The sequence below is a fragment of the Ochotona princeps genome, chromosome 13 (assembly GCF_030435755.1).
Source record: "Ochotona princeps isolate mOchPri1 chromosome 13, mOchPri1.hap1, whole genome shotgun sequence".
Taxonomy (NCBI): Eukaryota; Metazoa; Chordata; class Mammalia; order Lagomorpha; family Ochotonidae; genus Ochotona; species Ochotona princeps.
In genome coordinates, this window is record NC_080844.1 from 56,130,365 (window position 1) to 56,155,749 (window position 25,385).

Sequence of the window (25,385 nt, forward strand, 5' to 3'; positions counted from 1 at the left end):
CTCCAGTAGCAGAAGAGTTTGTGCAGAGCTGAGCCAGCTCTCTCATGGGACGGCCCCTCCCCCCAGGGTACATTCAGAGATTTGCGACAAACAAACAGAACAACCACAACAACAAAGTCCCAAACTCACTGGCCGCAGGAGTTAATAATAGTATCAACAACAATAGTGAGGAGCAGCAATTACTAAGTCTTGACCCTAGGTACTTGCTATTTGTTATCTCATTTAGGGATCCCAGAAAGCCTTGGAGGTAGGGACCTTTTGTGGATAAGAAGCTAGAGAAGTTGAGTGATCTCTCAAGATGGATCCATATAATTCACCCGCCCTCTGCCAGCTTCCAAGCGCATAGGCACTGTGGTATAGACCAGTGTGCCAGGCACTGCCCAGAGACAGCTGAACCTGCTCAGCATGGGGTCAGCAGGGTAGCAACCTTAGTCAGCTCCAGCAGGAGGTGAAGTCACAGCCATACCAGGGGCTCCCTCCATGCATCCATGTGTCACATGCTGTCAGGTAGCCAATGAACCAGTCCGAGGCTCGCATCACTTTAGCTGTAAGTGTATCCAACTTCCACAACTTTGTCAAAGCCTAAAGTGGTTTCCTGATACTGTCATCAGACTCTTCTCTCTACTGAAGGAAAGTGTTACTGCAGTTGGTGGGCGATGGCAGAACACGGGGATGCTGCTGAAATCTGGCTGCCGCGGGTGTGCGGCGGCTCTTTCTCCGGGTTAGGAGCAGGTCAGGGGGAGGAGGAGGATGAAGATGGACTGCACCATGTGCATCTTCCCCGTGCTGGGACTAGGCAGGAGGACGCTAAACCAGAGAAGGACACGACTACCTTGCGCTGTGCTTCACTGCTTGTTCCCACTGGCCGGGCACCTCCAAGATGAACCCAGGTGCCACCCATGGCTCTTGTGACCCCTGGAAGGCTCAGAAGTGAAGACAGCCTCCCAGGAAGGGGGCAGTGCTGGCCCCCAGAGGTGGCTTTTCTGTGCTGAAGCCTTGAGCCAGGAAGGCAAAGGTGGGCCTCATGCCGCAGTGGGTACTGCCCACCTGCTTTTTCCAAGAGTCTCCCTGTGCACTGCCTTGTATAGAAATGAGCATTGGCTTTCTTCAGCCTTTCTCTCTCACCTTCACCCTTCAGTATCCCAGGATACTTTGCCCTAAGTCCCTGGAGTGGGCCTAGGGGCAGTGGATGTGCAACGCGAGGTCTCACCAGGCACTGTCCTTTGGAGTAACTCATTACAAACGCTGTACAACAGTCAAGTTCCCCTGAATAAAACAGCAGGTGGGGAAGGCAACTCTTACTTACACATTGGGGAAACCAAACGGAACTAGTCAACAACTTACACCAGAGCAAAGCCCTGGGTTTCCCAGGGAACTTTTCCCTCCTTTGCCCCAAGCAAAATCAAGATTAACCTGCCAATCCCCGGACAGCACTGAGCAACCGGAGTGCTACCGCAAGGGAAAGCATGGTTCCCCATGCCTGGCAAGTCCAAAATGGCACAGCTTATGATAGTGATGATTTTTAAAAACTGGGAAATAATGAGTTGAGGTGGAGGTGACTGAGTTGGCACTCTGGGGCATTGTTGGTGGGACTCCAAAAATGGTGTGGTGTTGCGCCATGTGGCAGTTCCTGAAGACTTTAAATACAGAATCACTATGAGTTCCAGAAATCCCATGTCTTGCTAAGTACCTGAAAGAACTGAAAGTGAGGACTCACACAGCTTTCTGCACACTGACAGGCATTGCAGCTTTATGCACAATAGCCAAGAGGAGTAAACCCCCTAAGGCCTATTAACTGATGGATACACAAATGCAATGTAGTAGATACACAGATGGTGTATCATACAGTGGAATACTAGTCAGCCCATAAAACGGAAGGAGTGTTTGAGACAGGCTTGCATAGGGTTGGACTTTGAAGATAGACATGGGGAATTGTGATACAATAGGGCACCTGTAGTGAGGTCTGATTGATGTGTGGGGTCACAGAAGAGGCAAATTCCGAGATAAAGGGCTGGGTGGAGGGCAGCAGTGGCTTGGAGGTGAGCTATTGTTCAGCTGGCACAGTTTCTAGTGGGGATGGGGAAAAAGTTTTGAATATAGAGTGGTGATGGTGATACAACATGGTCAATGTAACTGGTTGGTGCCACTGAACACTAAACTTACAAATTGTTAAAATGACACAAGCTATGTGCCTTTTATCACCATTTTTAAAAAAAAGCATTGTGGGTGACTTGGCACAACCATTCCCCAGATGACAAAGTTTGTGTCTTCAGCAGGAGGGCATGCGACAGGATTTGGCTAGGCTGGTTCCCTGGATTCTCGTAACCTCTGACCTCTGTCGTATGGCCGTGTCCCCACTTGCTATGACCTTGAGTGCCTGGTCCCGCTCAAGGACTGGGCCCACTGTGCAGCACACACTTGGTCCTGGCATGCATGTCTCTCCTGCCCAGCCCTCCTTGAGAGCCCTGATTCCCTCCCTGGGGTCTGCCACCAGGCGGTGGCAGACAGCGGGGAGGAAGGGGTGCCTAGGATCACAGCTCCAACCTCCCACCTGCTCCGGGAAAGATTCCTCCTCGTGGGTTTATTGGCAGCCACGCCTCTGGTCCCATGAGATACGCTTCACCCCCGCATCCACCCCCACTTCCCTTTCCCTGCCTCACCGTCCCCTGAGAGCAGGCTCCATGAACTCATTCCTGGAACACATGAACTCGAACTTTCAACCCCAGCCTTTATTTTTGTTTGGCTTTCCAGAGAGGCAGAATGAAACAAGCTGTGGGTTATACAGTGAAACAGCAGAGGAGGCCTTGACCTTCCCCAGTGTACGCAGTGTACCCCAGAGGTACGCTGCAGCCATAGGACGCTTCGGGGGCCACTCTCTGCGGGAGCCCCGCTGGAAGTGGAGGCAGAGGAGTAGAGGTGGACAGAGTAGAAGTGGTCAGTGGCCTGTATCCCTTTGCCTCTGTACTGAGCTGTGTTTGCCGCCGTGGGCTGGGGACGCTGCACCTGACTTTGATCCTTTCTGTCACTAGGGCAAAGCAGCCCTGACTGTGGCCCGTCTGGACAGGACTTCCAGAAAGCCCTGATCCTGTCACCTAGCTCTATACCCTGCCTCTCTGGTAAAGAGGGAGTTCTTCAATTGCTTTCTGCATTACTTTTCATTTTTATGGCTATTGCTATGGAAGGCAGAGTTGCAGAGAGGGGGAGAGGGATCTTCCACCTACTGGTTCACTCTCCGAGTGTTTGCAGTGACTACGGCTGGACCAGCCCGAAGCCCGAAGCCCAGATCTCCATCTGAATCTTCCACTTAAACAGCAGGGACTGTCCTCTGCTGCTTCCCCAGGCACACAGGCAAGGAGCTGGATCACACACAGAGCAACTGGGGCTGGGTTCGGTGCTCCAGTATGAGACGCCAGCCGCACAGGTGTTTCACACTGGCCCACGACACCTGCCATTTGTCTGTTACCACGTAGGCCATGCATGGGTGACTGAGGGCAGGGGCTCTGAAGTGGCAGCGGCTGTTACATCCTGCCAACAGCATTTACCCGCTGAGCTTCTGGGGGCACCGTCATCTCTGCACCTCAGTTTTCTCCCCTCTAAAATGGACACAGTCTGAGCACCTAAAGGCTCGGGTGTTTGTGAGCAACGAGCAAAACTAAGTACATCGGAACCGCCAGCACAGGCCTTGGTGGCCAGTTCCTGTGGCTGAGGCCAGGCCACAGCTCCCGCCTCCCTGTTGCTCCTGCGGCTCCTCCCTTTCTTCCCCCTCTTTCTGAACATCCTCTTCAGATCTGCTGAGTGGCCCGAAGGAGGCATGCCTGCAGCTGTGCTCCCCTACGTGCGTCAGCATCCAGGTCAATGTCAGGGACCCAGATGAGCACGGGCTCTGGCCTTGGCATGCTCCCTGTGGTCCAGATACCCAGCCCGGGGCTGGACCTGTGCACAGCATCCCAGCTTCCCGTCGGATGGCAGCAGTGGGTCCCGAAGCCTGGCTTGGATCTCGCAGCCCATCGCTGTAAAACTGGCTGCGGCTGCTTCATGCTTCACTGACAGAGCCAGCGGGGCTAGACCAAAACCGGAATTTCCGGTGACTAGTTTTGTTAAAATTTTCCTCCGGCGCAGTCCCTCGAAAGGGCACGTCTGCCACCTGCTGGCCATGAGCAGAACGGCAGCCGCCTGTCCGCCAGGCTCAGCTAGAGCCAGGATTTGGGGTTCCCCCTTTGGAGCAGGTCCTGGAGAGCTCTGTCCTGCTGGGAAGGATGTGCCCCAAGACCTCCTTGCTGTGCTGCCCCCTTCTCAAGGCTGACAGTGGCCAAGCATGGCCAAGTTCACCCAGCTCAAATATAGGACTTCAGCTCTGGGTGGAGACAGGGAAGCACAGGCCATGTGCTCCAAACTAGTTCAAGGGGAGAAGGGGAGGCAGGCCCCAAGGCCCAGGAGAATGACCGTACTGTCGTGCCTCTGCCAGGATGCCCACCATCACTCCCATCTTCGCACCGCCAACCCCAACGTTGCCCCCCAGAAGCAGGGCTGGGTGTGGGCACATGGGGACAGCCTGCCTCCCATCCCTTCTTTTGCAGGGCTTCCCCTCCACTGATTGTAATTTTTCAGGCCTACAGAAAAGCGGGAAGCAGAATACAGTGATGCTTTCGAGCTAGAGACCACAGTGTGAACCCTTGCCATGTTTGCATGTGCTCCTGCTCCCCGTGTACGCTGTGATGGGTTGGTTTGCTGAGTGGGTTTTCTTTTGTTCGTTTGTTTTGCACACCAATAGTAGACTAGGAATCCTCTAGTGTGCATAGCTTCAGAGTAAGTCCATTTTCCTCAGGACCAACACACATTGTCCGCTCTCATGAATCCCAGCACAGGGGCTGACATCATGGTTATGGGTTAAGTTGCTCCTGCAGGGTTGTGCCCGTGCTGCCTTGCTCCTGCGTGCAGCAGGCGAGTCACACGCGTCCCTGCTCAGTGGTAAAGGCCAAGCTACAACGCCCACCCGGGGTTGGAGGCCTCCAGAAACAGAGGCACTGCCTGCAGCGTCAGTGCCAGCTGCCACCTTGAGAGAGCAGCCAGTGGCTTCAATCCATGGGGGCTGTGATTCCCTCAGCTCAGCCTTGCCCCAGCTCACCTGCACCTCGCTCTCTGCCGTTTTGTTTTGCAGTTCTCCTTGACATCTTTTCTGGAAGACCTGGATCCTGGTGAGTGTGCTCACCCCCTCTCCCGTGGCAGGTCGGGGAGGCTTCTCAGCAACCATGTTCAGGTTCTGAGCCAGAAGTAAGGTGGGGAGGGGGAGGAAAGGGGAAGAGAAAAGCCCAAGAACTGAAGTGTTGGAGCGATTCAGGTTCTGCTGGTTCAGGATGTCCCACGCGCCTTGGAGGATTTGCCCAGAAATTATGCGCCTACACAATGCTTTACACACATTCTCACTACCCATAGACAGCCCCAAGACTCAGCGGCCTAGGTCAAGAGCTACATTGCCTCAACAGAGAATGAAATGGGAGCCCAGAGAGAGGGGTGGGGCCTGTTCCTGATCCCATGTGCCTGAAGGAGATGAAAGACAGATGCCAGGGGAGAGGCACCTGGGCACCGGCTGGCCCCGGGCCACCTGGACCTGCACGGGTGACACCTGCTCTGCTGTGTCCAGGCTCATTTCCCCAGGTTCTGCTGACCAGCCCCCAAGGCCCTGCCCTTCCAGCTTCCTCTGTGTGGAACCCCAGCCCTGGCTGCTTCCTAGCCCATTATCTACTTGTGCTCTCTGACTCAGGCTCCAAGCCTCCCTTAGCTGCCCTTCCCAGCTCCGCCAGGCTGCAGGCCGGCCTTTCCCATGCATGGACACCTGCCCTGCTCACTCACGGAGGAGTGGAGCAGGCCCACAGCGTATGGAGGCTACAGTCCCTTCCAAACCTCAGTTCTCGGACTGATTTGGAACACAGGCAGCAATTGCTGGGGTGACTTCGGTTTGCAAAGTCCCGCTCAGAAATGAGCCTGGCCTGTGGAGTCTGCAGAGAATTGATGTGTTTCTCCAAAGAAAAACAGAGGAAGCAGCAGAGTGTAGTGCAGTAACCCAGAGTGCGGGGCCCCTGGCTGATGGCTACACAGAAGCCACCTGCCTCACTGCCGGGGTCCCAGCAGCAAAGCCCAGGGGCTGGCCAAGCTGCCCCTGCTCCAGGTGGGAGCACACAGGGCTCAGGGTTCACGAGAGGGGCTCCTCGGGTCGGGCTGTCAGGGAGGCCAAGAGTGAAACAGCAGATGAGACAGATGTGCGTTAGCACAGGGTCAGATCTGTCCCCAGGGAGCAGTGAAGCAGCCCCACCCAGAGCTCTAAGGTGACTTTGTGGACATGGAGAAATGCTTTTACTTCGAGACCCTTCACTGTCGTATGCTAGAAAGTTGCAAAAGAAGACAACAGTGTGATCACGACACCGTGAAGTTGTGCAGTGAACAACCTGAACAACTGTCCACATTGGGGCTACTGAGCAGAGACCCCAGCAACTGGGCTGGAGTCACACTACATGTCCTGAAATAAACCTGTAACGGTACAGGCCAGAGGGGCGATGGGGGGAAATGTGATGTGCCCACAGAAAGAAACCATTCAAATTGCCCCAAAATCTGAATGGACCCTTGGACTCTGGGAAGAGGGTGAGCTTGCCATCACTGGAAGTATTTAACACTGGCTGGGCAACTGACATAGTAGGGGGAACATCCTGGGAAAAGGGGTTCCTTGAGAACTCTGCTTCCAATGGTATGGTGACATGGAGAGTCCGGGATGGACTGGCCCTGGCCCGGGGCTCCCTCTGGAATGTACTGTGTGAGCCTTCCTCATTAGATCAGGGTCACGTGGAGTTCTTCAGCCCCTCCACCATGGGTAGGTTGAAGGGTTTTTGTGTGTTTTAATTTATTTATTTTATTTTTGTGTGAAAGGCAGATTTACAGAGAGGAGAGACAGAGATAGAGAGATTTTTCATCTGCTGGTTCAGTCCCCAAGTGGCTGCAATGGTTGCAGCTGGGTCTATCCAAAGCCAGGAATCAGGAGCCTCCTCTGGGTCTCCTATGTGGGTGCAGGGTCCCAAGAACTTGGCCTATCCTCTGCTACTTTCCCAGGCCATTAGCAGGGACCTAGATGGGAAGTAGAACTGCCAGGATTTGAACTGGTGCGCATATGGGATGCTGGCACTGCAGGCGAAAGCTTAGCCTACTGTGCCATGGAGCTAGCCCTGGATGGGTTGAGCTTTAAGACTGTCCCTCTGGGTATCTGACCCAATCCCCCAGGAAGGTTTGCTGTAATGGGATTTGTCACATTTGCCTTTTTCAGCAGTGGTTGGGGACAGAAAGCACTCTTGGGGCATGGCATTTCTGGTGTCAGTCTTGCTGGAGATAGGGCCTGGCAAGGGTCTGACTGCTGCAGAAAGTGCCTAGTTGGCAGCAGGTGGCAGAGGAGGTGGCCATCAAAGGGGGCAGGCTCTGCCCGTGTCCCCAAAGCAGGTGACACAGCAGCCAGCGGGCTTGGCGATGTGCCTCTGCCCAGCAGCTGGGCCCAGCCCATCCATCAGCTGTCCTGCCGCCTGCCAGCGAGGCTCTCTGCTGGGCTTGCGCCGTCAGCCAGATTGGAGGCGTCAAGTGCAGGATGACAGCGCTAGGGCTCTGGGGAGGCCCCTGGAGGGGCCGTCTGTGCCATGGTGATGGATGACGCCAACAGGGATGACATTCCGGGGATTTTCATTCCGTTCCACACATCTGGCAAGCTCTTTAGCCTGAGCAGCTGTAATCCCCCCCTTCACAAGGACTCTGGGTTGTCTGGGAGAGACCTTGGACGTGGCCCATGGTAATCCTAGCCCAGGGACCCAGAGCCTGTGTGAGAGATGACTTCCCAATGTGTGTTACTTCTGGCAGGTCAAAACCCATGTGGTTTCTGGAAACACAAGCCCACAAGATGTTTCCCAACTCTTTAAAAGGCAAAGATGACACAGAGTCAGAGAGGCCTGGGTTGGGATACATTGGCTCTTTGGCACCTCTGTCATTGTCGGTCAATAAGATTGTGTACAACCACATTCACTTGGTGGCTCCTCTATACAAAGAAAATGCTCCTGAGACAGGCCTTGTTGCAGTTGTTGGGGTACAGCTTGGGACCCCTGCATCCCTTCTTGGAGTGCGTGTTTCAGTTCCAGCTCCATTGCTAATTCCAGCCTCCCGCTCACCCACACACTGGGAGGCAGCAGGTGAGAGTTCCCTGCTCCCTTCATGGGAAACCAGGACTGAATTCCAGGATGCTGGATTTAGGGAGTGAGCCAGTGGATACAAGATCTCTGGGCCTTTCTGCCCTTGACATGAATGTGTGTGTGTGTGTGTGTGTGTGTGTGAGAGAGAGAGAGAGAGAGAGAGAGAGAGAGAGAGAGAGAGAGAAGGTAGGGAGGAGGGAAAGAAGGGAGAGGAGAGCGGAAGGGAGGAGAGAAGAGGAGAGAAAAAGGAAGGAAAGGAAAAGAAAGGAAAGGATGGAGCCAGAGCTTGAAACAGGCACTCCGGTGTGGGATGCAGACAACCCAAGAAGGCTTCTTAACCAGGAAGGGAATGCCTATCCCTACAAAAGACTTCCAGAAGCCCAGGCTTGAGCTGACACATTGTTCTTCCACTACGAAGACAGTCCCAGGGCCACACCACTCCCAAGGGATGGGAAGCTGCAAATTCATCCTGCAATCGGTGTGACTAGAGGAATGGGTGGGGAGTTGGGGGTCCTTCCTGACCCCAGGTTGGCACATAGCAAACTAGAGTCCCGCAACGGGGCACGAGGCTGCTGCACATAGGCCTGGCCATGTGCCGGTCCCTCCTCACCCATTCACTACTCACGCATCCCGTTCCTTGCCTAGGGTTCTTCCCCAGGATGGAGGTTCCTCTGAGGGCAAGACTATCTCCTGTACCTACTTGGATAACCCTCTGCTGTCCACAACACCTGGCTTCTGGGATAATCCTTGGTCCAGTGTGGATGCACAGTGGCTGTCTCTTACACAGACAGTAATGTGAAATGCCAACATAATGGAAAAAACAAACAAGCTTAGGGCTGGAGGTGGAGAAGCTCTCCCAGCAATGCTCTTACAAAGTGCCCCTGCAAGACACGCTGCAGCCCACCCTAAATGTAAGGGGTGTTAATATCATCATCTCTTGCATAGCCTTTCCTGCAATGAATGGCTTCTGCTGTGGTGACTTGGGGCCACCAAGGCTCCACTGTTTGTATTCACCTTAATGTGAGACCCTAAGTCAACAGGAAGGACTTACTGATTTAAGAGTCAAAGACTCTGTGTTTTGTTCTCTCATTAGCTTCACTGGGAAATGAGCAGATCTTAATAGAGCTGTATTCTAGTCAAAGTCCTCCAAAAGTCATTTTATCCATCTCCATCACTTGCGAAAGTCACATTCTCCCACAGACAAGAAGACTCTTCCCCATTCCCAAGTATCTACCCATGGAGATGAAGGGAGACAGTGATTCTTAACATTGCATTAACCAGTCTGGTCCCCAACGCATGAGCATGATGGGAGAAATTACAGGAGGAACCTGTAGGGCACTTATCTATAAACACCTGTTGCAAAAACAAAAATAAATTCACAGGAGAAAGAAATCACCAATGCCATCATCTCATTACCAAGCCCCATTGTGTCTCCCAAATGTCAATTTGAAATCTTTCATGTCAAACTTGGAAACAACATTTTTCTCGACTTCCTCTCTCTCTTGGCTTTATCATACTTGAGATGGAAGGAAACTTGATTTGCCCAAGAAGACAATGGTTTTATCTTCAACCCAGATCCTCATCCTTGGAAAGGAGGCCTCCTCCGGGAGAATTTTCATAGCACAGGGGAAAATCAGCGCAGGGGAAATAATGAGCAAGCAAAGGGAGTCTTGACTTGACACTGTGATAAATGAGGTGAAACTTTGCCAAGGAGCCAGAGTTGGTGCATTCACAAAGAAATAAAAAGACAGTTCCATTTTAATGGGAAATATAAAACAGTTATTGTGAAAAGTCGATTTTTCAAAAGTCAAAGAGATAAAGACTATAACAGAATAACTGGGAGACAAGAGAGAGAGATAATGTGATTGATAATCAGGTGTGGTAAGTGGCCTCCTCACAGCACCAGCGGCCCTGCGGGAGAGTTGTTCTAAGTCAGCTCTGTCTCATTATCATATGCGCCTCTGGACAGCTCCTTTCCAGCTCCAACTTGCTAACACGCCAGGCTCTCGCCAGCTGCGGAGAGCAAATTCAATCCAACTTTCTTCAAATCCCAAACTTCTCTCCAAATTTCACAGAGCTTCCAGCCTCTAGACTCTCTCCAGGCCAGATAACAAAGAGCATGAGTCCAGCTTTACACACCTGGCTTCGGGTGAGGTTTACTGTAGTGGACACAGACTTCTCTTTATGCCAACAAGAGCCACAACCTCCTCAAGATGGTCTTTGGAAGATTCCTCATTAGCAGGATGGATTGTCAGCAGGATGAATGGACACTCTTTCCCGAGGGTAAATGTGGACATATCCTAGGCACTGTAACACTCCCACTGAAGCAGCTGAGCAAGTGGGGTCTAATGATTATAATAAGACAAATTACTTCCGCTTATAATCTGCTATTAACTATGTGGCTTTTGGCAGGTTACTTCATCACTTTGAGCCCAAGTTTCCTCTCAAAGTTGAATGAGCAATAATACGAGGAGACTTCTAAAAGTTTATACAATTGCATGTTATCTTTGAATCCACTTTTGCCTCATAAACCTCATAGATGAAATGAGATGGGACATACAACCGTTCAGCATAGGGCCTGACATGGGCATGAAGCAATATGAATTGTTATAACGATGCTGTAGATATGATTTGGGAGTCTAATATCACAGCCAAAAGGAAAGTGCCACATCTCTCTGGCTTCATTAAACTAAAAGTGACAAAGTCCTATGGAAAAAGTCATTGTAAAGCACTCAAGTACCATTGATCCTGGTATATTCCAGACGACCTTCATTACCTGTAGAGTCCCAATTCTTAGCCCGTTGGTTAAAGATGTAACAACCAAGGTACCGAGGGTGCAGTTGGCTTAGCCAAGACCAGTGAGTACAAGGACATGACTTCTCTCTATCTCGAATCAGATGCTCTTGACTCTGCCAGTGCCAACACTGCCCAATTGGCATCTCCCCATTAAAAAGTCCTGAAGTCTGACACCTCCTCCCCTCTGCCACAGAGTGAAGAGCTGAAGAATACATTAACTTCTACCTGAGGACTGGAAGCCTTTGGGGGAGGGCCGCTCAGTTCGATGAAATGCTGGCCTCGTTGGGGTTAATGATGAGTATTTCATCCTATTCACGACCCTGCAGATTGGACTCCTGACAATTATGACTATAGCTACGAGGATGACACCCAGAGAGAGAACACGGCTGCTCCATCTGCCTACCCTGAGAGTCCTGACTGGTACTATGAGGAGAACGGTGGGTTACCACATCTGATTTAAAACCCACCCACCCCCCAAGAGAGGGTTTTGTACCTGGAAGGGACTTTACCATAGGCAAGGATCACCTTCCCCTTCTCTGACTGGCACAATAAAATGGGTATCAAAGAATTTATTTAGGCTAACTTTCTCTGCCCATTGGAATCACACTGCGAACAGAGGGGGAAATTCTTAGAGACCACCTCTTATAACCTAAAGTGAGACCAAGAGAGGAGCTGACTTGGCCCAGGTCACATGGCAAGTTAGAGCCTCATCATTGAGGTCTCTGAGCATAGCAGTCACGTGCAAAGTCATTGCCAGCACCTGGATCTCTGGTTAAGACCAAATTATGCAGAAGAGTCGGGGTTAGCTGTGAACCTCTCACGGCAGCATTACCAATTTGGCTAAAATTTTCCTCTTCTTATGCCTTTGCTGTTTTTTTTTAAATTATTATTATTTCCACTCTCAGAAAGCTTCCCACTACTGTGAGGGGGGATGTGTCTGTGGGGGCGGAAAGGGAGGGGAGAGCAGGAAATGTATACTCACACACGTGTACCTCCACCATCCTTGTTTTTGTTTTTGTCGTTTGTGAACCTGGGCAATGAGACAGAAAAGAAAATCAGCAGCTGGGTCTGAGAGAAGCCATGTGGCTAAACCAGGAGAAGGCACGGGGAGCACTTAGCAGTTGAAATAAAAGCGATGGAACACTGCAAAGTGGCCTGGAAGGCAGGGCCAAGATACAGGGCACCAGGGGAACATCAGAGGGACCTTCAAAACAAGAGCCGGGCCCAGGGATCCTAGTTCCTGAACCAAAGAACAATACGTGTGAACAGAAGGATAAAGAATTCCCCAAGGGAAGATCCATTCAGACAACCATGAAAAGCCAAAGGCACAGATGAAATATGACAAAATCTAACTGAACAAGTAGTTGAAGAAAGATGCAGGCCACTGGGTCATTCCCTCCTCGCCATCAATTCTTCTGTCACCCTCTTGCCTTTGGTCTTCTCTCCTGATCTTCAGAAAGCTCATGCTTCATTAGGGGTGGGTTTCTTTTCCCACTCCTGACCTGCGCCCCTGGGCACTGGAAGTAGGGGAGGTCTTCAGGCTTCTGAATGCCTTCAGCATCAGACACAGACCCCATGGCACTCCCAGCGAGATGGGGAGGAGAAAGACACTTACGAGGGAGAGGGGAGCCTCTCGATGAGAAAGGCCCCATCGGAAGCAGACCTAGGAAAGACTGTCACAATTCCTTCTCGCCTCCCCTCTTGCTAACCTGAATCCCTCCCTCTGGCCACTTGGCTGCACTTGTCCTTGCTCACTAAGGAAAGCCTAGGTTTTCCCCTCTGACTTTGTCATCATCACTCTCTTGTCTGGGGGGCATGAGCCTGCAGTGAAACAAGCAAGCAGGGACTTCTCACCAGTGCTTCTTGTCACCCCTGACTTCTGCCCGTGTCTTAGATCCGTGCCAGTCCAGCCCCTGTGAGCACGGAGGGGACTGCGTTGTCAGGGGGAACACCTTCAAGTGCAACTGCCTGGCCCCTTTCTTTGGGAACAGGTGTCAGAATGGTGAGTGTGTTTTCATCAGATTCATTCTCCTCCCCCACCCCCACCCCCGGGTTTAAAAAAGGGAACAGTTTCTCCTCCAGCTCTCGGGGACAGGGAGGGACTCAGCAGTCCCACAAAAAGGGCTGTCATTGCCCAGGCTGTACCATGTGTAATGGGTCCTGGTGCAGGATTCCTGGCAACAGCTCACTGAATCTTCACCCGCATACTGAGTTTACTCTACATAAGACCAGATCAAGACCAAGAGCAGGTATGAATTAGAGTGTAAATGCGATGTACTCCATACTTGTGGATTTTGTTTTCAAGATTTTTCTACTAACTACAACAGAGAAATATTTGTCCTCGGGTGGAAAAGCAAGAAAGACTTCAGGACACACAAGCACAGCCACATCAGAGAAGGGTGGCACAGAGAGGTCATGGGACTTGCTTGTGGGCACACAGCTACTTCAGAAGAGAGCCGAAACTAGACCCTTGCTGCCCGGCTTGGAGCCCCATGTTTACTCCACCAGCCATTCTCACTATGTCTGCTTTTAGTAAGCTCTGTGGGCAATCGTGAGGCCACAGGCTAAGGCATAAGAAACAAAACACCCCTGTGTTCATTGTGTCCTGTAGAGGACTTGGATTCTGTCCATGCTGGCAAACATCAGCTGGGTTGGGGGAGACAAAGAGGGTCCTCTCTGCAGGGCTTTGTTGCTGATTTCTTGCCTCTGTACCTTCTTCACTTAATTCTCCAACTTTCAATGCACCACTTTCTTCAGTAACCGTTTCAGATTTGCTGGGGACAGTGGGTCTAACTGGAGTACCTGGCTTCATCCCTCATTTTCTCAAAAGAATGATAAAGCCATCAATGAGATGTGACCCATCTATCAAACAGAGAGACTAAAATTGTGACTCATGTGCTGAAGACATAAAAATAAAGCATTTTATTAAGATAGAAAATAAGGACTATGAGCATTAGAACACAAGAAGCAATCAGTTATGATCCAATGAGAAGAGAAACCTTGTCTCTGTTAGCGTAGCGGCTCAGCACCTTGGACAGGGTCACATGCATCCTGTGGCCTCCCTCACCTGGCATATAGGTATCCCTCCAGGCACAATCAGCCCCAAATGATGTCCTGTGCTTTGCCCACCTACAGTGCAAAACACGTGCCAAAACAATCCCTGTGGCCGAGGGGAGTGTCTCGTGACCCAGAGCCCTCCTTACTTCCGCTGCATCTGTAAACACCCTCACACAGGTCCAGACTGCTCCACAGGTAAGAGGGGAGGCTCCTTCATGGTCCAACTTAGGCTCAGATGTCTGCCCCTGCTGCGTGGAAGTTCAGAGGCAGCTGATGTTTCCATGACCTTCAGTGTGGGTCCTTATATCAGGATTTTTGCAGATTTGTCATTCCTGAAGAGTCCAGTGGAAATTAACTCCTCTGTATCCTTTCCCACTCAGAAACAATCATCTCAAAAGTCACTTCCCTGATCTGTTTCTGAGGTGAGCCATGTAAAAGAAATGAGCCAGTGCTATGAGTCAGATTTGTCTTCCATGCTTTCCCAAAACCAGTACTGGAAACATTTCTACAAAGGAAGACTGAAATTCATAGAGGTTGGCTAAGTTTCTCATGGCCACACAGATACCAATGGCCATGACCAAGTTCAGGGGCCTGGCCTCCAAATCCTAGTTGAGCCCATGCCTCTGGGCATTGCTAGCTTAGGGACCTGTCCATTAATGTGTTCTCTGTGTGGCCTCCTCCCATGTTGCTTCATCCATGTTTGCTTATTTCTTAAGATTCCTGGGTACATTTCTTAGGGCGACCAGGGGGCTGTTTTTCCCCCTCTGTTCCATCCACATCTCATCATCTCAGAGGCTTGTTCCCTCTCCATCTCAGGAGCCTTCTCTAACTTCTCCCCGTGTTCACAGTGGTTGCTGCATGCAAGCCAAACCCCTGCCAGAATGGCGGCACCTGCTCCCAGCACAAGCGGAGGTCCCGGTTCCGCTGTGCCTGTCCTGACCAGTACTGGGGCAGATTCTGCGAAGTTGGTATGGCTCCCTGTTTTGGTGTTGTTGCTAAACTGGTTCAAGTCAGATTTCCCAAACTCTGCCATTAACCTCTGCCTGCCAACCTAAGAGCACAGGCTGTGTCTTGCTCCATGTGAAGAAAGCAGTAACCTGAGACATAGTGAAGACAAATCGGTCACACTTAAGCATGCCAGGGCTTCCCCCTAATCTCCCACCTGCTCTTCTATGAGCCACAATTAAGACACTAAGTGTCCACTCCCTAACAACCATGTTTTTCACACTAAGCTGGGTTGGGTGTGGAACATTTAACAATTTTGTTGTGAAGTCTAAGAGTGATAAATGTTGAGGCTCCGTCTTATTAACCCTGATTATACACCAAGCCCTTTTTGGAAGCATCATGCCCATTGATCTCTGTTCTTGCATTCCTGTCTATTGTCTTTGAGGTCCTGATGACTGCTACACAGGCGATGGCTACTCTTATCGAGGGCAGGTGAGCAGGACAGTCAACCAACACCCATGCCTTTACTGGAACTCACACCTGCTCTTGCAGGAGAACTACAACATGTTTATGGAGGATGCGGAGACCCATGGGCTTGGAGAACACAACTTTTGTAGGTAAAAAATTACCTTGTTCTCCGGGCTCCATCTTGGTGACTTGCTTAAAAAGCAGATCATTGAAACTCATTAATGTTCTTTCTAGAAAGACTTTCCTACTCAGGGTAGGCAAGGTTATACTGCAGTAACAAAAACTCCCAACTCTCAGGGGATCATTCAAATATTTCATTTCTTACTAATGCTATGTGGGGATTGGGAATGGTGATGATGGAGGATTCAGCTCTACCAAGTGGCTCACTTGCCCAGGAAGGATGAGACGAGACATGGAGCATGCGTTCTTCACTGCCTTCATCTAAAAGTGACATATGATTCCATTGGTCTGAAACAGACAAAGGGCCCACCCAAGACTGGTAGAAAGACCAACGGGATGTCTGGAACCTGACAGTGCCACAAGGGTGTTCAAGCTATCCCCAGTAAGGATAATGCCATCTTCCTCCCTGTGTGATGGCTCTCGTGGCCTCCTCTGCTGCCTCCGGGCCACTCTGCTGGCTGCTTCCCATTGCCCTGGGTCTAACCAAGGCCAATTTCTTAAAAGATTTGTATATAAGGGGCAGGAGTCTAACAGTGCTTTAAGCTGGCTCCATCAGCAAGAGAATTTTCTTTCACAAAACACTGATTACCTTGCACTTTCATTCACTTTGAACCAGTCTCTGTGGGGAGTTAGCATTACATGCCCCACCCCCGACCCAGCTACCCATCCATTTCTCCAAATGAAATTCAGAGATCCAGCAGAGAGAGAGAGACCTCTCATCATGTTTGTGTGGCCATTTTACTTCTCTGTCCCTGAAAGGTCTCCAATGGGAATCTCAATAATTTTCCTAAACATAATTTGATGTGTCCCACTGCTCTGGCACAGAGTTTGGGAAACACTGCCTAGTCCTTGAGATTCTCTACAAGAAGTTAAGGCTTTGCAAAATGCAGGAATAACCATTCACCTGTCTTCAGTTTTGTTAAGTTCCTGGTAGGTTCGAATGGAACGTGATCCCATACTCCAGGAACCATACCCCAATGCCCCACTCAAACTCCATGTCCAAGAGGGGGCGCTCTTTTCCCAAAATGCTCTTCTAAAGAACTCCAGTAGGTTCGCCAAACCTTTGCCCTGTGTTACTTCAATATTTGTACTTCATTATTTTTTTCTAAGAAACCCAGACGGAGACAAAAAGCCCTGGTGCTTCGTGAAAGTGAACAGTGCAAAGATCAAGTGGGAATACTGTGCTGTTTCAGCCTGTTCGACCCCAGGTAAGCCTTAAGCTGCCCAGACACCCGGGAGCTGAGACGCTTGCAAATGCTCGTGTCTTCCTGCCTCCCCATCCTCCTGCCCCATTCTCCCTGCACTCCCCACTCCTAGCCCCTGACACCCAGCCGGTGTGCTAGGCAGACACGTCCATCAGCATGATGATCAAACATTGACTGCCCTCCAACACCTAGCTTCCCAGGGTGCCCTGGGGTCTGAATTCTGGCCCCATGGTCTCCCTGCTGATCTTCACTGGCCCACTTCTGTGTTCATGTCTGGAAAGGTGTGCACTCTCACTCCAACCAAGAGAAGCCTCCCCCACCCACCGCCTGGCGTCTCACCTAGTCTCACACCCATACCTTTGCTCTCCTGGCCATCTCACCTATAATACTCTGTCCCATAGTTGCCCTTGTCCATTTCCAACCATCTGAGAATCACTTCCTGCTCCTCCAGGAAGTTCCCCCTCTTCTTCCAAGTGGAGTGCTCTCCTCTTCTCTCTCCTTGCAAAACTCAAGGAACAGAGTGAGCCACCACCCATTCAACAATTCTTGCCTTCTCCTTTGTACCCCCATTATCTGTACAATGTCTTGGCTCCCCAGTCCTGTTTTATCCTGCCCTCCACACTGGAGAAGTTTCCAAATACATGTGTGCTCTCATGAATAGCTTAGTGATGGATTTGTGTCTGTGCGTGTTCGTAGGGACATTTGCGTGTATACGTACCAATCCTGCTGGTCACACATTGTAAAAGAAGGAGCAGAAAGTCCATCTCCATCATGAGTTTCATAGGCTTGCTCTCCATTCAGCACCACCGTCAGCTTTGGACCCTTAGCTTCTAAGCTCAGAATCACATGTGTGCCCAGGTCCTTCGGAGTGACAGCAGCGATTCAGTGCAGGGTGACTGACCCTTCTTGTGTCCCGCAGCCACAGAACACCTTGAGGGAAGCCCTGCGGAGCCCCTGGTCCAGATTCAGGGGTTCGACACCTGCGGGAAGACTGAAGTGGCACAGGGGATAATCAAGAGGATCTACGGAGGCTTCAAGAGCACAGCCGGCAAGCACCCGTGGCAGGCGTCCCTGCAGACCACCGCACCCTTAACCGTCTCCATGCCTCAAGGCCACTTCTGTGGGGGGACGCTGATCCACCCCTGCTGGGTGCTCACCGCAGCCCACTGCACCGAGTAGGTGCTGTCCAGGGCAGGGAAAAGGATGATGCCACCGTAAGGGGTGCTTGCTCCTTTCCCTTGAGCAGAATCGTGGCAGCTCCAGCAAGCTTAGGCATCTGATAGAGCTGCAAGGGCAAAGGAACAGCTCGTTGAAACCAGGTGGAAAGTAACCACCAAGTCTGTAATGCTTACTATGGCCCTGTATGTGTCATAGGGCCTTTAACCCGTAAAACTCGCTCTGTTTTACTCAAGAGCTGCAGTATCTCCAGTGCCCACAGCAGGCCATGGGACGGAGCAGCTGTTGAGTGAACATCTGTGGAGGGCGAGAGTTTGTCTTTAATAAACCAGGACTCTGAGTCTTGAGGAGGTTTAGTGCTTTGCCCAGTTGTGTGGAAAGGAAGGGGCTGATGGTGATGTGAACTCAGTTTTACCGGCCTCCCCATTCCCTACTGTGTGATACATCTACAGTGTGCCTCTCGCACCCCCTTGGCGAGGCAGGTACATTTTGGGAAGCTGAAGCAGCAGCTCCCCCACCAAGGTTCTTAAGTTCACGGTCAGGGTTGTTTCTACAAAGCTTAGGTTTTGCAGGTGGCCCTAACGGTCTTCCAGGCCACTCTGCTCATCAATGATTGTTTCTGGGATTTTCCCCAATGCCTCCCAGTGAAGTCAAACAAGCAAATTTCAGCTCCTAGCAGTAGATTTTGGGAGATTTGAGGCAACATCAGGGCAGTTCTTTTTGCAAGGCCTCAGGAGAATGAAAGGCTTCCCCCAAAAGGATAGCAATAACAGATTACGCATGGGAATTGCTTCCTTTCCTGAGACATTTCACTTACACGTCTCCTTGGGACCACACAGCAGGATCCTGAGGGTTGGCCAGGGCTTAGAGATGAGGCTACAAAGGTTGCAGAAGGGCAAGGGTTTTGCTGAAGGTCACTCAGTCAGAACTTGGCTCCCAGCCTCTTTGGGCCTAAGACTATTATCTACTTATCTTTTTTTCTCTTTCTCTCTTTTTCCTTTGCAGCATAAAAGATAAACACCTCAAAGTGGTGCTAGGAGACCAGGACCTGAAGAAGACAGAATTCCATGAGCAGACCTTTGGGGTAGAGAAGATACTCAAGTACAGCCGCTATAATGAGAGAGATGAGATTCCCCACAACGACATCGGTAGGTTTGCACCACTGTAAGCCTCCAGTAGATATCCCTGTGGATAGAAGCTGTGATTTGGTTCTCTTATCTCTGTAGAAGATTCTCTTGATGACTTTGATTTCTTATAGACCCTGTAAGGCAGAGAATGCATTTTAGAACGTTTTAAAAATCTATGTATTTTTGGATCCAGTACAATAGCCTCACAGCTAAATCCTTGCCTTGAATGCACCAGGATCCCATATGGGTGCCAGTTCTTGCCCTGGATGTTCCACTTCACATCCAGCTCCCTGCTTGTGGCCTGGAAAGCAGTCAAGCAGTCGAGGCTAGCCCAAAATGTTGGGACCCTGCACCTGCACGGAAGACCCGGGAGAAACTCCTGACTCCTGGTTTCAGATTGGCTCAGCTCCAGCTGTGGTGGCCACTTGGGGAGTAAACCAGTGGATGGAAAATCTTTTTATCTCTACTCTCTGTACATCTGACTTTCCAATAAAATAAACAAATCTTTTTTTAAAAAAATCTATGTATATTTTAGAGAGAGTTTCTGTTGACTGATTTACTCCCCAAAGTCCACAATGATTAGGGTGGCTGAGTTTGTCATTGGATCCAATTCTCAACTACTTGAGCCAGCACTGCAGCCTTCCAGGGTGTGCACTAGCTGCAATCAGGAGCCAGAGCTGGCTATCAAATCTAGGTACTTTAATAGGGGAAATGGATGTTGCAATGGGCATCTTAGCTACCAGGCCAAACACCTGCTGCCAGAACTGTTTACTTCCAAAGAGTGCATTGAGTGCTGTGATAAGTAGGTCAAGTTCTTCAGTTGAGGCATAGGAACATCACGTTGTGCAGTGGTTGACCTTGAATCCAAGCTCCCCTGCTTCCTAGCTGGAACCCAGGTCACCTTTCAGAGCCTCAGTTCTCCCTTCTGTAAAATGAAGGTTCAGCTACATAACTCTCACTCCTATGTGCTAAGAGATGTCACAGGCATATGGACACCCGTGGCGTCTGCTGGGCATCCAGGTGCAGAGCCGATGACTTCAGCTACTGCTCAGTTATGTACTCACCCCATGTCTCTTTCTTCTCTCTCTCCTCCATCAATTGTTTTATTCCTCTTACAGCTTGTCTTTCCTTTAAAAATAGACTAGAAATTATTTCAAACTCGATTATTATTTCTTGAAGCTCTTCTCAGGCTGAAATGTTACTCCTTATAGTAGTCAGTTCTCCCTCACTGGAACCAAATACCTGGAGCAGGCTAACTTGATGAAGGAGAGAGGCTTATTTTGGCTTGTGGTTCAGGAGGTTCCTAGTCCACAAGAAGGTTGGGCGTTGATGCTCCAGCCAGTGGAGTCCCAAGGCAGCAAAGCCATCGCAGTCAGGCACAGGGAATGCAGCTCTCTTTCTCATAAAGCCATCATGATTCACAGGCTCCGCTCCCCAACACCGTAATCCAATCACTTCCTGAAGGTCCCACCACTAAGGGCTGTAATTGGCTTGTTTCCCCTGTTTTGTTACCATTGACCTAAGATTTGGGACTTCTGCATTTGAAGGAATATTCAGACAATAACACTCCTCCTAGGTGGGGGTTTTAGAAATGAAGTGACTGAGAAATCAGTCTTGGGACCATGGGTGGTAGGGCTTTGCTTTGCTCATCTTCCACGATAAATAGAAACTGGTGAGGTGACACTCCTTTTTCTTCCTCCCTACCCAGCTTTGCTCAAGTTAAAGCCCGTGGATGGTCACTGTGCTCAGGAGTCTAAGTACGTGAAGACTGCGTGCTTACCTGATGAGTCCTTTCCCTCTGGGACCGAGTGCCACATCTCAGGCTGGGGCGTAACGGAGACAGGTGAGTCTGCCTCTGCATGCTCCCCAAACTCAGATGAGCTGCGTCAACCAGAGAGGAAAGGGCTACATTCCACTGCCCCTTCTCAACCTGGAACACATGTTCTATTCCCAGTGGCTTAACAGGAGTGAACATCTGCTGGATTGCTCAAGCCCTAGCCAAAGCTCACCACCTGCAAGAGCCCTCCCTGTCTCGGCCCTCGGCCACACCCATTGTCCCTGTGTTGGTGGAAACCTCTCTGTTTCCCTAGGTAAATTAGGAAGGACAGACCTGAGAGAACATGGATTTTGGAGTCAGATAAACTTGAATTAGGTTATTAGCTCTGTTGCCTGAACAGGTGCATTCTAACTTTATATGCACTGCCTAGATTTGGAATCACACTCACAGGAGGTGACAGAATTCTATAGATAGTCACTGAATCAACCTGGAGAGGGAGGCTCGGGTCATACTCTTTTCTCTGTCTCCCACAGTGTGACGGCTAAGACACTCCTGAAAGTAGGCATTCTCTACAATGGTGGGAAATCAGGTTTTTGACTTGTCTCTGGAATGTGGTCTTAGCTGAAAATGTAATCAAATTAGGGTGATGGGGGACAGGAATGGGAAACATAAGGGGTTCGTGTGGAATGGAATGATTTGTATTTTCACTAGTCTGATGTTCATAGTTGTATTATGTTGCAGTTTTACAAGTTACTGCTATTGGGAAAATTGAGTAAAGGGCATAAGAGAAATTATTCTTTCTTACAACTGCATGCAAATCCGTGGTTATCTTGAAACATTTTTAAAGGCAAAAGAAATTAGCCAACAGGTTACTTTCCTCATAGAACTAAAAAGCTTACATCCTATAATGCAAAGAAATGCAAAAGTATTTCAATTCTTTCTCAAACACTAAAAATATCTTTTTCCTTCCTTCCAAATCTTGCCCTTGATAATGAAATGCAAGAATCACTTTAAACAGGTATATGTTCATGAGGAAAATGAAATGTAATATACAAATTTGCCCAATGCTTTTGGAAAAGGAGATGTCTTGCTAACTGTTTTGAGTCGACTAGAAAGCTCTTTTTGAAGCTGTCTTCATTGTAGCCAATCTGAGTCTTCTGAACTCTTGTTCAAAATGGATTGATCAGCACAGTGATTTTTTTTTAGATGCAACCCTTATAAGACATCCAGGTCAGAAGGAGTTAGTTTCTCTTAACTGCCTTCTAAAACTCTGTTCAAAGTCATTGACGTGGTTGATTTATTTCACTATCTTTAAGAAGGAAAGTGTCTTCCGCATGAAGCAGGTAAAGTTATTCCCAGGCACTTCATCCATCCATCATCCCTCCATCCACCCATCTATCCACTCACTAAGAATCTACAATATGCCAGCCTCTGCTCCGCATAGGAAATGAATAGTCAAGTCACTTTCTTTACCTTCCTGGGCCTCATGGTCTTGTCGGAGTTACAGAGCAGGCAGCCGAGGACTCTGCCCTGCTGTGACTAGGGCAGCATTACAGGTCTACACTGGCATGGTGAAGCCTGAACAGAAGACACTGTCAGTTTAGGAAGGTGATGCTTTTCTGCCCATTTCCTGGAAAAAAAAATCCATCCTTTCTGAGCTGAGAGCTGGTGATGTTTGTAGCTCTGCTGGATTCTAGGTGGATGGGTGTCACACTGGTGCCCACAGCAGTGACTTTTCTCTGCCCCACAGGGGAAGGGTCCCGCCAGCTCCTGGATGCCAAAGTCAAACTGATCACAAACACTTTATGCAACTCCCGCCGCCTCTACAACCACATGATTGACGACAGCATGATTTGTGCGGGAAACCTTCAGAAACCTGGAACTGACACCTGCCAGGTCAGAGACTTCTTACAGTACTCAGAGAATGAGAGATTGACAGGACACTCAATATCTTGGGCACAGCAGCCCTTTGGAGCACTGAATAGGGAGTCAGGGTCAGAGAGCTTCCTGTCATAAGGCTGTGCCACAAGCAATTGGCAACCTGGATCCCCAATAGTATGGATGGCCCAGCATAACAACCAGTGTCCTAGTGCTTGCCTTGTCCATTGTAATTCCCACAACCCTCTGGTGAGGGGTTCATCATTCTTGCTGCTTTACACATGTTTACAGAGGCTCTGGTGGCCTGCAGCAACTGAGTGCTTAGAGGTAGAGATGAAACCCAGCAACCCAGCTCTGCAGGACACCACAGCCTTTGGACTTTACTCCAGTTTGAAATGTGGGAAGATGGTCTTGTTGGCCTTAGTGTTGGGAAGCAGGTCTGAAACATCCAAATGCATGTCCTAAGGACCACTGGCTGGAAGGAGAGATACAAAGCCTAGAGATGTCACAGTAGTATTAGTTGCTCATGAGGATTTAAATGAGAGACAAAGAGACAGCTTCAGAGGTCACCCTAGCACATGAGGTGACTTTGTGTCCACAGCCAGGCTAGTGGCCAAGCATCTCTCAGTCCAGACTTGAAGAAATCCCAACTTGTTGAGGCCTGTAGTGACTTGGGGCTGCTTCTAGGAGAGGGAGATGGGGACAGCTCCATCCACTGATCGTAAGAGACCTTACACAGTGTCCAAGTGCACGCCCCCAAACCCCTCTCTGTTACAGTCACATCACACGACACACAAAGATCCTAGACTTCCAGGAACACATTGATTTATAACTCTCTGCTTGTTGTCCTAATACAGCACCCAGCCACCCTAGAAAATCCATTGTAGCCATATGCAAATCTGGGGTCTCTGATAGAGCATCTCTACAAAAGGACCCATCAAGGATTTACCTGCCTTAAGCCCACTTTGGGATAGAAAATGGAACCTGCTCTCTCCAGGGCGTGTGACTGCTATTGACCCCTGTCCCTTTCCCAGGGACCACAGATAGCCACATGCAACGAGAAATGCAGGCTCATAGGCACAATGTGCCTTAAGCCCCAGATGATGACTCAGAAAGAGACAGCTCAAGAAAAGAAATAGTTTAAGCACGTGGCTTGCAGGTTCTAGAAATAGTCATGGGTTTGAAATCTAGTTCTGTCTCCTTGGTGTGGCCTTTATCAGTCACCAAAGTAATTCTGTAATCTCAGGTGCCTAATCTATAAGATGATGCTAACAGGTCCATAAAATCGTAAGGTTCTGGTTAAGATGCAAAGAGAGAATTCATTTGAAGAGTACCTGTTAGGTGTATGCTTAAGGGCTGGTAGATGTTTAGGAGCCTGAGAGCTGTCAGAGAGCTGTTGTCATTTTCACTGTCCTTCTTACAAGCCTCACAACCACCCCAGGAGGCAGTTTACAATGCGAGAAACAGAGACCCATGCCAGCAGGCGCTAGAGCCTGGCTCAGTGCCCAAGAGATTAAACCTGTGGACTACAGTGAGTGCCTTGACCATGCTGTTTCTAAACCCCATTATCCTCCCCTGTGTGTCCCCTGCTGGCCCTGGAAGGGCTATGTCCAAACAAGACACCATAAGGAGCAAGTCCAAAACTCGCAACAGTTACACCCATAGGGGGTCTGTGCTGTGGTGCTGCACGTTAAACCACTGCCTATGACACCAGCATCCCAGGCAGTTTTGTGTCTGTCCTGCTGTGCTTCGATCTAGCTCCCTGCTAGTGTATAAGGGAAGGCAATGTAAAATGGCTCCAGTGCTTGGGTTCCTGTCACTCATGAGGGAGACCCAGATGGAGTTCCAGGTTCCTTGTTTCAGCATAGCCCATCCCAGGCCATTGTGGCCATTGGGGGAATACAGCAGAGGGTAGAAGATCTCCTATTTCTCTCTCCCTCTGTTACTCTGTCTTTCAAACAAACAAAATTAATATAAAAATGATCCCTGTGTGACTAAGATTCAGAGAGTTGGGTTTGCCCACAGCACCATAGCCCTGTCCTTGGCTTCTGTGTCAAGCCTCATGGGCTCAGGGACAAAGGGTGGCACTCACTCAGGCAGTGAGCTTCATGGCAAGGGAGCCTCATGGTATGGGAAGCCTGGGTAAGCTCGTTTTCCAGAGACAGCTGCCATAGTTGGCAGCAATCCCTCCCATCCACCCTGGCAACCTGGGGATGTCCACAAACATATTCTGGATCACGAGGCTGACTCCTGTCTCTTCCTCCCTTAGGGTGACTCTGGGGGCCCACTGACCTGTGAGAAGAATGGCACCTACTACATCTACGGCATAGTGAGCTGGGGCTTGGAATGTGGGAAGAAACCAGGGGTCTACACACAAGTTACCAAGTTCCTGAGTTGGATCAAATCCACCATCCAAAGGGAAACTGACTTCTAAGGTGCTGATCTCTGAACCATGTCAGCCAAGGGGTTGGGGGGCCCTCCTGGGAAGCCACAAGCACCCCCAGAACCTCCACACAGTGAGTGTCCATGCTCTACACAGAGACACCTGCTGCTCAGCCTGAAC

At 50.0% G+C, this 25,385-nt stretch overlaps 1 protein-coding gene across 1 annotated transcript; it reads left to right on the forward strand.

Moving 5' to 3' along the window:
- The first annotated feature begins 656 nt into the window (after nt 1-656).
- Nucleotides 657-25,352, forward strand: HABP2 (hyaluronan binding protein 2). The gene is made up of 14 exons (XM_058671093.1): nt 657-732; nt 1,987-2,039; nt 5,159-5,195; nt 11,336-11,446; nt 12,904-13,011; nt 14,145-14,261; nt 14,915-15,034; nt 15,457-15,628; nt 16,770-16,867; nt 17,784-18,039; nt 19,046-19,188; nt 20,876-21,010; nt 22,695-22,840; nt 25,092-25,352. Exons 1-14 carry the CDS (start codon nt 657-659, stop codon nt 25,254-25,256), a joined length of 1,737 nt encoding a protein of 578 aa, XP_058527076.1. The 3' UTR covers nt 25,257-25,352.
- Nucleotides 25,353-25,385: the final 33 nt, after the last annotated feature.